Genomic DNA, 16,856 nt, shown 5'->3' with positions numbered 1-16,856 from the left:
ACAAAGATCATCTTGATTTAAGACTTTTATGGGCCCAAAAAGGTTTTCAATGGTCGATGCTCATTCAACACTGTTTCCTGTAATGTGGTCCTCTTGAGATTGGTATATATCTCATTTTTGGTCTCGGACTATAAAATGATCTAGAAAGATATATGGAGGGCATGGATGAAATATATACATCATGGTGGGGCCCACAGAGAACTGACCATCAGCCATTGGCTGGTGGCAAGGGGAGTAGCCAATCCATTTCCAAAATATCATTAACACGTGCAACTTCAATCTAATCTCCCGCTCTATATATTCACATGCAATTCCTCTAGTTTTCTTTCATCGCCTCACTACAAAACTTCTCTCATAACTTGGTTTTCTTTCCACACTCAACTCACCATGCCTTCACTCTCAGAAGCCTTGGGAGCTTACCCGGCCCCACTCCGTTCCTCACACATCGACTTCGACTCGGTCCAAAAAGTACCTGACTCGCACAACTGGCCCCGGTCAGGCGAGTACCCATCATGCGACTTGGTTGGTGACTCAGTTCCTATTATTGATATGGTTGACCCAGATGTAGTGAGTCACATGGGTCATGCATGTGAGAAATGGGGTGTATTCCAAATCATAAATCACGGCGTGCCGATGAGCCTTCTCCAGAAGGTCGAGTCGCAAGCGCAACGACTCTTCTCGCTACCGATCGAGCAAAAGCTCAAGGGAATACGTGGGTCTGACCAAACAGGATATGGCATCCCTCCCGTTTCTTCCTTCTACTCTAAGTACATGTGGGCTGAAGGCTTCACAATCGTTAAGTCTCCGGTCGACTCGGTTCGCCGAATTTGGCCTGATGGCTACCAAGAATTTTGGTAAATTGCATGCATTTGTTCTATATCATTCTATGGAAACTCGGTCGAGTTTGTGCAAACTCACTGAGTTGACTCGGTGGCTGTAACTCGATAATAGATCTGAAACATGGTAGGTGGGGTGGTGAATCCAAACCATCCACTTGATAGGTGCTTTCATGTGGATTGCTTATGTTGAAAAAGTCGAACTGAATCGATTATCGTAGATGTAATTGAGAAGTGAAAATGGTGAGCGATGAACATTTAATAAGAAAAGAACTAATGGTCAAGATCAGCTATTCAGTTTGATTTTCAACCAAGGGACATCCGTACATAGGATGAAGTAGATTCACAGTCTAGATTCGCTACCCCACCTGTCTCATTTCAGTTTTGTCTTAAGATATGTAGTTAATCACCTTATCAGCTATGGGTCCACAAGGGTATATGGTTTGGATGGTTCATTTTGCACATCAGATATAACTGACCATAAGTGGGCCATGAACCGAAACTCATGTTGTGGAGTGACAAACGATCAATAGCAGGAGCCACCGGGTGGACGGTCCAGATCTATAGATGGACGACCATATGTACGGACGTGATGAATTGGCAGCAATTTACGGCAGACGTGTCTTGTAAGACCCAGAAAGAGGAGGTGGCGTGGCATGAACCTTCGCGTGTTGGTTTATTACAACTCACCTCGCTTTATGTGGTTATATGTCAGTGAATCCAGACCATCCATCTGGTGGGCCTTTCGTATAATTAATGGCACAAATTCCCACCAATTGGATAGTCCTTATGAATATGGACTGTTGACCAATTCGATTTTCCCACAATCATTACAAATAGGCACATATCTGACGGATAGGATGACCTCATGAACTCTTTGGATGGCATATAAACATTAAGGTGAAGCCTAGGAAGGTTTCAACGGTGGGCATTTCATTCCCCACTGTTTTATCTTCTATGCCCACTTGGGTTTTTGATCCTCTTCATTTTCTGTCGCATGTCCTATAATGAGTTTGAAAAACGGATGAAGTTGGGTTTTGGATCCTCTTCATTTTTCGTCGCATGTCCTGTAATGAGTTTGAAAAAAAGATGAAGTTGGGTTTTGGATCCTCTTCATTTTTTGTCGCATGTCCAGTAATGAGTAATGAGTTTGAAAAACTGAGATTGGATTTCTCACAAGCATTGCATTGGGCCTACCCAAGAATCCTTGCGCAGGAACTTATTACGAAAGGTCAGCATCCGTATTCATTGAGGGAGCGGATTGGATACTGAACACTTCACTAGCCAAAACGCTACTGAAGTGATGTGGCAAAACACCATTAGTTAGATACCAATGGCATGTTCCCTGGTATAAATGCTACTCCATTAGATCCGTTAACGGAGCGTTTCTGCCGTGCACCTACTCGGCCATGGAATCGGATTGTCATTCCGAGAAAATTCAGTTGGGCCACTGTGAATTTATGTGATTTATCCACACCTTCCATGTGTTTTTCTATCTAATTTTAGGCGTTTGAGCCCAAAATTGAAGCTTATAAAAATCTCAAGTGGAACATACCACATGAAACAGTGAAAATAATGATTTCCACCGTTGGAACCTTTCCAAGCCTCACAGTGATGTTTATTTTTCATCCAAAATATTCGAAGGATCAAAAAACACGTATAAAAGTAAAAAAAATAAAATATAATCTTGATCCAAAACTTCCATGCCCCCAAGAATTTTTCAATGGTATAAATTCAATTCACACTGTTTCCTTTGGTGTGGTCGATTTTAGCCTTTTATATGCTTATGTTTTGAGCTAAGGCCTTAAAATTATCTTATAAAATGGATGGACAGACTAGATAAAATACATAAATCACAATGACCCCACAGAGTTTACTCAGTACGCAATCCACTTCCGTTGGCCACATACCGGTAAACTCATCCGCTTTCCTTGGCCACATACCGGTAAACTCCACGTACATTTTTTCTAGAAGCGGAAGTTCCTGGAACAAGGTGGGGCCTATTGTGATGTTTGTGAGAAATCCTCCCCTTCCATTCGTTTTTTGAGTTCATTTCATGACATGATGCCAAAAATGAACCGTATCCAATGCCTAAGTGGGCCGTACTAAAGGAAAATTTGGTTAGGAAAATTCCTACCGTTAAAATCTACCTGGGTTCAACATTGATGTTTACAAGCCATCCGTACCGTTAATAACTTCATTCCTACTGGGATGAACTGAAATAAAAAATATTAGCATGACTCAAAACTTCTGTGGCCCACGAATATTTCAAATGTGGACGTTCAATTATCGCGTTTTTGGCTCACTTGAGCCGGGAAACGGTTCATCTTCATGCGGAAAGTCCTGGCAGGAAATCCGCCTCCTTTTTTCTTAAGATAAACAATTACCTATGCATGGCCGAGTGTGTTTACCATGTAGACGGAAAACACCCGATCTCAATTAGAAGAGCATTTATGGAAAGGAAACAACCGATTGGAATCCACCTATGCCATTTGCAACGTCACTTCAGTATCGTTCAGTATCCAATCCGCTCCCATTGATCAAGTGTAAAGGGAATCATAGGGACATTAAGCATTTGGAAGTGTTTCTTTGATCCAGACCACCGATCTGATGGGCCTCACCCTAGATGGGAGCTATCCGAAAAATGTTTTAAAACGACAATATCGTATGATCATCTTTCTGTTGGGACCTGATCTAATCCCCGTCCATGATAGGGTCCATCAAATCAATGGTTTAGATCACTAAACCAGGCCATCACTTATATAGGAGACCCTGGGAACACTGGCACTCTCATTATGCCCGGTTCTTTTAGACAGATAAACAATCGAATCATCAATCTTGATCTTCCATTAGGTTTTGCGCCACTTTTCATGAGCCACTGATCAGATGAACTTTTCAATCAGATCATTGCCGTACAAAAATTGCACGTTTTGGATCAAAGAAGGTCCAATAATCAATCTGACTAATTCATCAAAAGACCCCACTTTGGAAAACTTCGTAGACAAGAAACCAATTTGATAATATGATCATAAAATATTTAACCGTCCAAGTATCTTTTAAAAAATAATAATAATAAAATAAAAATAGAGGGACCCACTAAAAGCATCACTGCACCCTAAATAACGGTCCGGATAAAATATTTAACCGTCCAAGTATCTTTTAAAAATAAAATAAAATAGAGGGACCCACTAAAAGCATCACTGCACCCTAGGCGCACAGTAGCCTTTGTTTCTAAATTCTTGTGCATGGATTGATGTAGCGACGTGATGGAAGAATACAAGAAGGAGATGAGATTGCTGGCTACTAAACTTCTTTGGGTGATGCTGGCCTCACTAGGCATCACCAAAGACAATGTCCCATGGGTGGGCTCCACCGGTGAACTTGAAAAAGCAGCCATAGCCCTACAAATGAACTGGTACCCAGTCTGTCCAGAGCCAGATCGTTGCATGGGGTTAGTCGAGCACACTGACTCACCTCTCATCACCATCCTTCTACAAAGCAGCAACATCAGCGGACTAGAAATCCTTCTGGAGGACAATGGCCAGCCCAAGTGGGTGACCGTACACCCTATCGATGGCGCCCTAGCCGTCAACGTCGGCGATCTTCTCCACGTCTTCACCAATGGACGGTTCAAGAGCGTTCTGCACCGTGTGCTCGTTAACCACACCCGCCCTCGCTTCTCCATCGCCCATTTCTTGGGCCCACCTACTGGTGCACCAATCTCACCATGTCCGAAGCTGGTGGGCCCAGATCGCCCCCCGCTCTATGGTTCAGTGACTTGGGATGAGTACATCAGCGTCAAGGCAAAGCGTCACAATGAGGCCCTCTCTTCGATTCGTCTACCTGCATCACCGTTGAAAGATCACAACCTTGTGGAGGCAATCTAGGGCTGTGATGCGATCTCTTCAAGTCTAATTTCATTTCTCTTGATGCCTCGTAGAGAATAAATGGTCAGATACGGCCTCTTGCACATGAACTTTCACATACAAAGAAAAAACTTTCTATTCAACCGAGTGTCATATATAGAGAAAATCCGAGCAATACAAAAGGTGGGCCACACCATAATAATCACTTGGTGGGAAAATCATCCGGACCCACATTGAAATAAAAGGACATCCAATGGTATAACTCCTTATACAGTTGTGGTGGCCCACCCAAAGAATGGATGGACTGGATTTTCATGTGAATTGATCTTCATTATGGTACCCGAATTTTGTGAGGATCAGATTTGCTACACATGTGACAAGTTGGCTGGAAAGGAAGGTTTTGTAGTGAAAGTTCATGTACATGAGTTGTACGTGACCATTTCTCCTTTGAATAAATCCGAAATTGAAAAAAAAGAAAAAAAAAAAGATCATGAATTATGTTAAATAGAAAGTTCTATTAATTGTATTTCAAATAAACAGAATGAGAAATATCTATTTAGTTGTCTACAGTTGTTCCAGATGTTGGATGGTTATGATCTTACGATCAATGACTGTTTAGCTCGATTCCGTGTGCTCATTGCGCACGAGAGAATATTTTAGAATGGGCTTTTGGTAAGTTATAAACATGTGAAGCTCGAGAAATGATACAGTGGGACATGAGCTAGCTTAATTAATAGGGTAGACCCATATAGAGAGGGGCAAGTGGAGTTTAAACATCACGGTGGGGCCCACTGAGGTGTGTGTTGTATCCACTCCATGCATCGGTTGCGCCACATATGGCAAACTCAAGTGGGCCACATCACAAGAAATCAGTGGGGATTGAACGTTAACTATCTTGTGGGCACAGAAGTTTTTGGATCAGTTTGATATTTGTTTTCCCTTCATCCCATAATCCAGTGAGAATCACCTTATGAATGGGTTAAATGGCATATGAACATCAAGGTGGGCCATGAAGGTTTCAAAGGAGGCCTTTTCATTACCCATGTTTATTGAAGCAGGTTCACTTGGGGCCTGTTTGATTTTTCATTAAAGCTTGTGTAAATACCTTTGCAATGGATAATTATTACCATTTTATCTGTTTGAAAATCCATAGAAGTTTCTACCTTGAAAATCGGATCAAAAGAGTTAGTTTAAATTTGTGGACCCCAAAGTGATGTATATGATATATTCATTCTGTCCATCCGTTTTACCACAATATGTTGAGGCATAAGCCAAAAAATGAGGTAGATCCAACACTCAAATGGTGCACACCAAAAGAAATAATGGCCATAAGAGGATTTTAACGGTAAGTGTTCGATTCATTTTGGACCTCTCTCATTTTGGGGTTTATGTTTTAAAATTAGCTAGCTTCCTGTTCATGACTGGGTGTCAATGGGCTTGGCTCGGCATGTGTCCTTACTCATGCATCTATGGTAGACTAACAAGAATTTTAATAGGATATGTCATGAGTTAGAGTACCCATTGCAGTGAAAATCCACTATCGTGTGAGTAGGTGGGTGTACATGGAGTGTGAGTGCATGTGTGTAGTATGGGTCGGTGTAGCTGAGTGTGTTTGGGGTGTTTAAGTTTGCTTTTTTTGTTTTTCTTTTTTTATGGGGCCACTTAGGCATACATATATACATGCATGCATGTAATGCTCGCCTATGCACTAGTTATCCGGAGTTCTCTTGAGAACTTTTTGATAACTCATCTTAGGTGATGTACTAAGCATAAAATCTGAATAGTCCACTAGATCCAACACTCAAATGGCGCACACCAAAAGAAATAATGGCCATAAGAGGATTTTAACGGTAAGTGTTCGATTCATTTTGGACCTTTCTCATTTTTGGGTTTATGTTTTAAAATTAGCTAGCTTCCAGTTCGTGACTGGGTGTCAATGGGCTTGGCTCAGCATGTGTCCTTACTCATGCATCTATGGTAGACTCACAAGAATTTTAATACGATATGTCATGAGTTAGAGTACCCATTGCAGTGAAAATCCACTATTGTGTGAGTATGTGGGTGTACATGGAGTGCGAGTGCATGTGTGTAGTATGGGTCGGTGTAGCTGAGTGTGTTTGGGGTGTTTAAGTTTGCTTTTTTTGTTTTTTATTTTTTTATTTTTATGGGGCCACTTAGGCATACATATATACATGCATGCATGTAATGCTCACCTATGCACTAGTTATCCGGAGTTCTCTTGAGAACTTTTTGATAACTCATCTTAGGTGGTGTACTAAGCATAAAATCTGAATAGTCTACTAGATAAGTGATGTCATGAAATCATTAGGGCAAAAAAGTTAACCTAATCCTAAAATTTGGTGGGCCGCATAAAATTGAGAGGAAATTTCCACTCTTGATTTTCACCGGGGCCTACTTGACTTACAAAACAACTGAATGTCTCGGCTAACCCGGACGCGGATTAGCTACTGACAGGTTGAGTAGCGAGACTCGCTACTGAAGTGACATCATCAAGTTCCGTGAGCCACACCATGATGTATCTTTTGTATCTACACCGTCCATCTATTTTGAGAGTTCATATTAGGGCATGATCCAAAAATTAAATCAGATCCAAAGCTCGAGAGGACCCCACCACAAAAAACAGTGGGGAGAGTGACGCCCACCGTTAAAAAGTTCTAAGGGCCACGAAATTTGATCAAATATTTGTGTTTTCCCTTCTTTCATGTCTGCTTTAACACATGAACAAGTGAGATCTCAAATAAACAGACCTTTGGAAGGTTTCAACGGTGGCCATTACTCTCATCACAGTTTTCTGTGGTGGGGTCCAACCCAGCCTTGGATCTGCCTCGTTCTTTGGACCATGACCTAAAATGATCTCTCCAAATGTATGGACGGTGTGGATACAACACATACATCATGATGGGGCCCACAAAAGTTGGTGACGTCACTTCAGTAGCCAGCCTCGCTACTCAACATGTCAGTATCCAATCCGCGTCCGGCCAACCCTTCATTTAAGTTAGATAAAGAGCTTGTATGGCCTAGATTGCATACACCCCTAACATTATATGAGTTCTCAAAAAGTTCTCACAAGTTGTCATGAGAACCAGGTGAGCATATCTCTCTCTACACGTGTGTATGTTTCTACTCCGTATATTAAAACAGTGGACCGTCTATATTAAACCTTTGACCTCTATATGGCAGGTGTGTAACAGCCTGTACGTAGAATTCATATACAAAATAGAAAGTCTCATTGTAATTAAACGTACATACTAAACTAAGAGTCATAATAAAATCCAGAATTTAAAGTCTCATTGTAATTAAATGTACATACTAAACTAAGAGTCATAATGAAATCAGATTTTTTTTAGATTGGTGTCATGCATGACATTTACTATGTGGATACTCGGAAATTATACAAATGGCAAACAATATTTCAAATTGTCAAAATCATTGTCGTTGGTAAAAATCCCAAAATCAAATTAGTTGAACAAACCTAACCTTTGATTTGTAGACCCTTGGTTGTTGCTGAAATAGGACCATTAGATATTTTCTCTTTTAACCGTCTCAAAATTTTCAATGAAGCTTGACTTTTTGTTGATTCTACACCTAATCTAGGGCCCCTAATTTGGATTGTGTATATTTTAATTACTTACACTCTAAATATGCAATTTCATTATGATAATTTGTACCATTTAATCATGTAATGAATTAAAAGACAACCTAGAGGGATTGTTTTTATATCCCATAACATGCTCTTATATTTTATGTTTCTTGAAAAGAAAATGTAATTTTTTTTTTAAATTTTTACTTCTATTAGTACACTGTTTAATTGTTTAAATTAATCGTATTTTGTTTTTAAATTTCAAATCATAATTGAGTATACCCCATGCTCAAATGGATACACCAGTTCCCTTGAGATTACGGGCATGGGTATTGTTGGTAAAAAATATGACAAGTCCGGAGACTTAGTTATGGAATAGACCAACTCTACGGACACAGCCCGAAGACCCGAGGTAACGGGTTTGACCGAGGCAAGACATTAAAGCCTAAAGGAGAGACTTAGTTTGAATTGTAGGGAATGAATCCCGACCGAAACTCAAAGAGTCAAGAGCCATAGACAAAATATATAAGACGCGTTAAGTTGACTTGGCTAATGAGCCAGCAACGTCTAAAGGACCAATTAAAGTCATAAGGCTAGAAATCGCCCGATCGATCATGAAACCGACTCATGTTAAGACGGTTGTAGTATCAGTTATCGGAATAAGAAGGAGTATCGGTTACGAGCTGACTCTGTTTCATCCGATAGAAGATAAAAAGCTCTGTCCTTGCAGCCAGCCGAGACTCATCTATTGCTAGAGTCGGTCAAGGCCGAGCCAAGCAAGGAAGAAACGGTGTAAGCATGAATACTGTCCCGAAAATCTTGTGAAAGGATTCCCGACCCCAAAAATCTCGGGATCGGGAAGCATCCGTAAGCAGATTGCAATCAAATCAAAATCTCCTAAGATTGGGGAAAGAATCCCTGCACGGCGGGACCCCTCACTCCTATAAAATAAGGACGTTTCTAAGATCAAAGGTACGACAAAAACCCTTCTAAAAATCCTTCCTACACTGTCCAGTCACTGACTTTAGCATCGGAGGGTCCCCGGCTCTAGCCAGGGTCTCCTTTCTCTCATCCTTGTGCAGGCAGTAGGTCAAAGGGAAGGTTTACCAATTTTTTGCATCAACAGTTTGGTGCCATCTGTGGGAACTAGTACAAAAAGTCATTTTCCACGCTCTATCCGGAAGCTGTAAACGTGCTTTAATGGTGATAACTAGAAGAACGGTCCCAGAAGATCCAAATGAGGCCGTTGTCGCTGAACGACCGTGTACAAGCGTAAATCGAGGGACTCAAAATTAATCCAACAACCGTCAGAATTCCACTACTCATCCGGCAGCCTTTACTGCTACGAGAAACATTCAGCGGAACAGTGGCAATGGACGACTGGATAAAGAGGTCCAGGAACTCAGATCCGATATAAACGTTATGAAACAAATGTTGGAACAGATACATCGACAACAAGTTCAGCCCGGTGCCTAAATGAACAACGTCCCACAACAAGTCGCTGATCCTGAGCCTATCACTCCGCAATCGGCGATCCCTCAGTGAAGTCAGCCCCACGGTCCATCTGAGCCAGCACCCGCTCATTCCGAGACTGCCCCCGATTGATCTCTGACACGAGATCGATCAACGGAGGTGTAGTCGGCCTCCGGTTGAGGGAATGGCACAAAGTGACGAACCTTGGAAAGCCGACCTTCACGACTTCAGGAGACAAGTGCGGGAAGAGATTACGGACATGAAGCAGAGTCGGGATGCCCATCAAATTAGGCCCGAAACAAAGGTATCCCCGTTTGTGGAGAAAATATTGTAGGCTCGGCTACCGGAACGGTTTCGTCTTCCGCAAATCACACCTTTCACCGGTAAAACCGACCCAACTGAACACATTGAATGCTTTCGAACATACATGAAATTGCACGATGCCTCGGATGCCGTGATGTGCCAAGCTTTTTCCCTCACTTTAGCCGATGTAGCTAGACTTTGGTTCAAGCAGTTGAAATCAAAGTCCATCAGCTCGTTTATGGAGCTCAGTGATGCGTTCCTCACAAACTTTATTAGTGGGAAGAAGAAGTTGAAGCCCCATGCGCATCTGAACAACATAGTTTAGAAGGAGGGAGATCTACTGAAAGACTACATTAAGCGTTTCAATTTTGAATCACTCCAAGTTTGGAAACATTCGGAAGAGACGGCACTCAATTCCATCATGCAAGGCGTTAGGGATAAACTGTTTCTGGCATCTTTGGACAAGAATCCGCCTGAGACTTTGGTTGAATTCATGACTCGGTCAGATAAATACGCGGATGCCGAGGAAATACGAAACTTGCGTGAGGCCGCCTAGAACGTAAAAACCCCAGCTAAAGAGTCAGCCAAAAAGAAAGTTGATTCGGCCGGAGGAAAGAAGCATAAGGTCGACCGAACACGCGATGAACGCAAGTCAGGTAAGTGACCTGACCGAAGGTTTTCTACATACACCCCGCTTAATAAACCTCAAGAGTAGGTGCTGATGGAAATCAAGAGTGAAGGATTTGTCAGTTGGCCGAATAAGCTTCAGAGTAATCCGAACCGGCAAAATAAGGATAAATATTGCTACTACCATCGCGATCATAGCCACAGTACGAGTGATTTTTATCACTTGAAGGAAGAGATTGAAAGGCCTATCCGAGAAGGCCGGCTTAGAGAACACGTCGAAAGAACCGAGACAGCAGAAGAACGCCCAGGGGATAACCGACCCACGGAGGAAATCCGGACTATTATTGGCGGTCCCCGAGGTGGAGGCGACTCAAACAATGCTTGAAAAAATTATGCCAGGAGCATCAGTCGACCTGAGTCTGAGATCCTGATCATAGCCCGACCTTCGAAAGAAAAGAAGAGAGAAAAATATTGTATCTCATTCACCGATGAAGATGCTCGAGGCATTCACCATCCTCATGATGATGCTTTAGTCATTACTTTCACCATCACGAACCGAAGGGTGTTCCGCATACTCCTTGACACAGGATCGTTTACTGACGTACTGTTCACTCAGGCATTCAACAAAATGGGTGTCGAACTATCGGCATTGCGGACGGTTCGTACCCCATTGGTCGGATTCTCTAGAGGACAGATACTCCCAGAAGGAATCATCTCACTACCACTTACTACTGAAAATCCTCCGCATCAGGCAACAGTGATGGTCGACTTTCTGATAGTCGATCAGTCATCTGTCTACAACGCTATACTCGGCTGACCCTCCCTGAGTCTTCTTCAAGCTGTGGTATCCAAATACCACCTCTTCATGAAATTTTCGACTAAGTCAGGAGTGAGAGTCATCAAAGGAGATCAGCAAGATACACGGCGCTGTTACTCGACAATCGTAAAAGCTCCACCCAAGGTATCAGTGATCGAGTCGCTGGACCCTTGGGTCGAAACTCACGAATGAGGACAACCGGTGGAAGACCTTATCTCGGTACCTTTGACTGAGACAGATGAATCCAAAATGGTGTGAATTGGCTCGTCTCTGCAGTCACCCCTGAAAGACAATCTCATAGCTTTGCTCCAACGCTACGCTGACGTATTTGCATGGAGTCATGAGGACATGCCTGGGATCGATCCTTCGGTAATGACTCACCGACTCAATATTGATCCAACCTATCAGTCGATTCGACAGAAGTGATGCCCGCTTGACCCCAAAAGGTACGCTATAATTGAAGAAGAGGTCAGCAAGCTCCTCAAGGCCAAATTCATAGAAGAGATATACTACCTAGAATGGATAGCTAATGTCGTACTTGTAAAGAAAGTCAATGGGAAGTGGCGAGTCTGTATTGACTATACCGACCTAAACAAAGCCTGCCCAAAGGACAGCTTTCCTCTTCCGAGGATCAATCAGATGGTTGACAGCACTGCGGGGCACGAACTTCTTAGTTCTATGGATGCATATTCAGGCTATAATCAAATTGTAATGCACCAATCTGATAAATCTAAGACCACCTTTTGTCACTGACAAAGGTCTTTATTGTTACCGAGTGATGTCGTTTGGTTTGAAAAATGCTGGAGCGACTTATCAAAGATTAGTGAACAAAATATTCGCTCGGCAGATCAGCCGAACCATGAAAGTTTACGTTGACGACATGCTCGTTAAGAGTATATATGCGGCTGATCATATAGCCGACTTAGAAGTGAACATTCAATTCAAGTCGAGAGTAGCGATTAAGGGGTAAGCCGTGTAAAGACTACATCCATTCTGTACCATTTTTCATGCATATGTGCATGATGATCGATGCCCTTAGCTAGACCTAGATTGGCCGTTCATAGTACATACCTAACTGATTAGAACTCCAAGACCTCGAAACCTATCTCATATCGACTGCCCCGTTGCCGCAATCGTGGAGGTACCACCCATGCATCGGTATGATACTCCGTTAGAGAGATACGCCGTGAAGAATAATAAGTGTATCATGTGTGCATGACGCCATGTATTTCATTCCACACATGTGATACATACATGTACATGCCACACATGGGTGAGAGAATCTCTACCCATGTGTGTGATGTCACACACCCATACTCCTCCCTTTCTTATGCACACCTCAAGTCAACTCTCCTCCATGCCACACCTCATGTATGACATCATCACACCATGTCATCTCATGTCCCTTTAATCCATATTAATTATAAAGCATATATTAATTACCATAATCCTAGCCTAAGCTAACTTAACCAAAAATTTATCCATTTCTTTATAAATACCCCTTTATCCCTTAGCATTTCACCATTTTTCAATAGAGAGAGAGAGATTTTGGTGGGCCATCAACACCATCAATCTCATCCCTTCCATCCATCTCAATCATCAATTCCATCCCTTCCATCCATCTCAACAATCCATGTAATTCATAAAGGTGAGTACACCCTCTCCACTTATATTTATTTTTATTTTCATTGTGTTTATGGATGGTGAAGATGACACTCTAATGTTAGGAATGATATAGATGATGAACATAATATGAATGATGGTGGAGATAATTATAATGATGATGATGATGCTATTAATGGTGTGGATGCATAGGAGAATATATTTTTAAAAAGAAGAAGAAGAAGAAGAAGAATCAAATTATTCTAGACTTCTTATGAGACCCATTGATAGTGGGCCCCACCAAAATGTTTATATGACATCCAAATCATCCAAGCATTGGCCCATTGGGGTGGCCAAACTCACACATGCACACCATACACACACGTGCACATATAAAAAAAAAATATTTAAATAAAATAAGAGAGATGGAGAGACGGTGCTGCCCAACATACAGGGACGCTCCTTGCCTGCTGCATGAATTGGAAAGGAGGGTCTGTGAGCCCACAATGGGCCCCACCCTTGATGTATGTACCTAATTCACACCGTCCATCATATTTCCCAATTCATTTTAGGCCTTGAGCCGAAAAATGAAGCCAATCCAAATCTCTGGTAAGCAACACCATCAAAAAAATATTTTAAAGGTAATAATTTGTTAGGGCCCATTGTGATGTTCTGTATGCGGAAAAATAATGAATATTGGACTTGTTACATTTGTCCCAGGCCATAGAACCCAGCTGACGGATTGGATTGTCCTATTGTGGGCCCCATACTTGAAAAAATATGATTTCAAAAATAAAAAATAAAAAATGGCAGCACCTGACGTTGTTACTATCAGCATCAAAATGACGCTACAGCAAGCAGCGTCTACTGTTGGACGCTGGAAGAATGTGGGCCCCACCACAGGCCCCACCTTGATGTATCTTGAACATCAACACCGTGCATTTAATGGGTTCTGTTTAAAAATGGGTCACCCCCAAATTTTATCCGTACACGGAACTCAAGTGGCCCACACCATCAAAAATCATGTAAAGACATGCTAAAACATATAGAAGTACTTACTGGGGCCCACCTGAAACTTTGATGCATCTGAAACTTGGACTAACCCCTCCACCAAGTGTGACACATACAATGGATGGACTGGATCTCTCAAGTGACCCACCTTGATGAGAAAATATACAAATAATAATAATAATAATAATAATATCAAAATAAAATAATGGTGTGAGGAAGTGACGTCCTCACTAGACGTCCACATTTGGGGTAAAATTTTGCGGGCCAATCATGGCCACACCATGATGTATGTACTAAATCCACACCATTCATCCATCTTACTAGCACCATTTATTATATGGTCCCAAAAATCAGGCCGATTAGAAGTTCATGTAGGCCATGCCACTTGGACAGTGGAAATTGTACACAAAATACTTAGATTTTTCTAGGGCCCCCCTTGGTGATGAAAGGTATATCTGGGCCATTCATCCACTCCTTCAGACCATTTTAAGTCATGAGTAAAAGAATGAGGCAGATCCACAACTTAGGTGGACCACACTATAAGAAACAGCGGGAATAAAATTTCCTACTATTAAATCCTTTGAGTTCTACTATGATGTGTGACTGCCACCAAAGTTAGGTCAGTCATTAGATCGTGGAGCCAACTCATTACATGTATTTTACATCCCAGTCGTCCATCATTTAGACCATTCATGTGTTATAAGTCCCACCCGACGCATGTACCTTATATCCATGTCATTCACCTAGTGGGTGGTATCAGCTATGATGTTGTTTGTTATATGAATTATTCATGGGGTGAACCCCACCATGTCAATGAGACCCACAATTATACAAAATATAATAATAATAATAATAATAATAATAATAATAATAATAATAAGGAAAGGGAATTGCATGCTTACTAATGAAAGCTTCCCTAGACATAATGCGATGCATGTGAAGCCCACCTAGGTGCATGTGTTGTATACCCACACTGCCTATATATTTTTCAGTCACTTGGGAAGTGAGCCCACCTCCTGCCCGTGGACACAAGATGAAGTAAAACTCAATTTTAGGTGGGCCAGGCCATACTACAAGTAAAAACAGTGTAATAACCATTGAAAATTCTTAGGCTCTAGTGTGCCCTTATATGCTGGGATGCTTTCTTGATCATGGACTCCACTTTGTAGTATGATGTAGATCCATGCCTTTCATCGGTTTATCCTCATTATTTTAGGGTATGGTTCCATAGACTAGTCAGATCCAAATCTCATGCCATGGGAGCAATATTGATCACTTGTCTACCGTTAAATACTTCCTAGATTTGCAGTAATGTTCGTGAGAAATCTATCCATCTATTCCTTTTAACCGATCATGAACCATCTAATATACATGTTTTACCAGCCATTCATCTATTTTGATTAGATCATTTTAGAGTGTGGGGCTGCCTATATATTTACTGCAATCTAAGTCATTTTCATAGTGCCTATTGTAATAGTTATTTCTCATTTAGTCCGCTAGTTGGTAGGAATCATGTGGATCACTACACTATAGGAATTTGGGATCTTGGGTGGCCCAACTAGTAGTGTGGATTGGTGAGAGTTGTATGGACCACCACATGTGAGTGCTTGATTTTTATAGCCAACCTAACTGTATGAAAATTGGGACAATCGTGTGACTACTTGTCTAAGTAGATTTATGATTGTTGTGGCCATTAACCATATGATCACTGACAGGATGAGTGATAACTAGATTTGACAAAATGGTGCTGAATATGTAGCTCATAAATCTTGTGATCATGGGTGACGTGGATATCCATAAATCATGAGGGTATATGGGGAATGTGTAGCCCAACCATATGAGAAAGTAGTGCTTTGGTGACTACTAAACTATGTGAAATTGTAGTACTGGCCGCCCGACTACATGAAAATTTAGTAAAGCGGTTGCCCCATTATGGGAAATATGGTATAATAATAATAATAATAATAAGTAACCATCTCACCTTAAGTCCCTTATTATGACAAGTAGAGTGACATTTGTATGGCCACTCAACCATACGGACTTCTGATAATGGAGTGACCATAAGACCATGTGGGCATATGAGAAATTGTGTGATTACTTAGACTCATGGACTATGCCGATGGTGTAACTTCCTGGGTACATGAACTTAGGACTTGTGACATATTGATCATAGGCCCATTGAGATATATTTTCGGCCCATATGATGAGGCTCATTGTGATGTATTTCCTGCCCATGTGATGTGGCCCATAGTGATGTGTATTAGGCCCAGGTATGTGGCCTACTTGTGAAATAGATTTAAGGCCACTTGCAATGTATTCCAAGCCCATGGGGGAGGCCCAATGTGATGTATTTGAGACCCATGGGCGTGACTCATTGAGATGTATTTTAGGCCCATGGGTTGTGGCTCATTGTGATGTATTTGAGGCTTATGTGTAGGGCCCACCTCTTGTATATTTGAAGCCCATGGACGTGAAGCCTGATGTGGTGTATTCATGGCCCATGAGCCAAGGCCCATTGCCATGTGTAGTGTACATATGATACGACCCAATATGATGTATATGCGGCCTATGAGTAAGGCCCAATGCGATGAATGTCGACCCTTGTGTGAAACCCAAAACGATGTATTTGAGGACCGATGTGATGTGTGATTTCGCCATGATGTATGTATTGATGTTTATGTGGGTCATTCCTTGGGGGCAATGTTGGTTAAATGTCCACA

At 41.7% G+C, this 16,856-nt stretch overlaps 1 protein-coding gene across 1 annotated transcript; it reads left to right on the top strand.

Moving 5' to 3' along the window:
• Positions 1-341: 341 nt before the first annotated feature.
• On the top strand, positions 342-4,771 carry LOC131224070 (gibberellin 3-beta-dioxygenase 1-like). The gene is made up of 2 exons (XM_058219638.1): positions 342-854; positions 4,096-4,771. Exons 1-2 carry the CDS (start codon positions 388-390, stop codon positions 4,721-4,723), a joined length of 1,095 nt encoding a protein of 364 aa, XP_058075621.1. The 5' UTR covers positions 342-387; the 3' UTR covers positions 4,724-4,771.
• The last annotated feature ends 12,085 nt before the right edge of the window (positions 4,772-16,856 follow it).

This window comes from Magnolia sinica, chromosome 13 (genome assembly GCF_029962835.1).
Source record: "Magnolia sinica isolate HGM2019 chromosome 13, MsV1, whole genome shotgun sequence".
NCBI lineage: Eukaryota > Viridiplantae > Streptophyta > Magnoliopsida > Magnoliales > Magnoliaceae > Magnolia > Magnolia sinica.
Note: the sequence above shows the minus strand (reverse complement) of the source record. Positions and strands in the feature narration are given on the sequence as shown.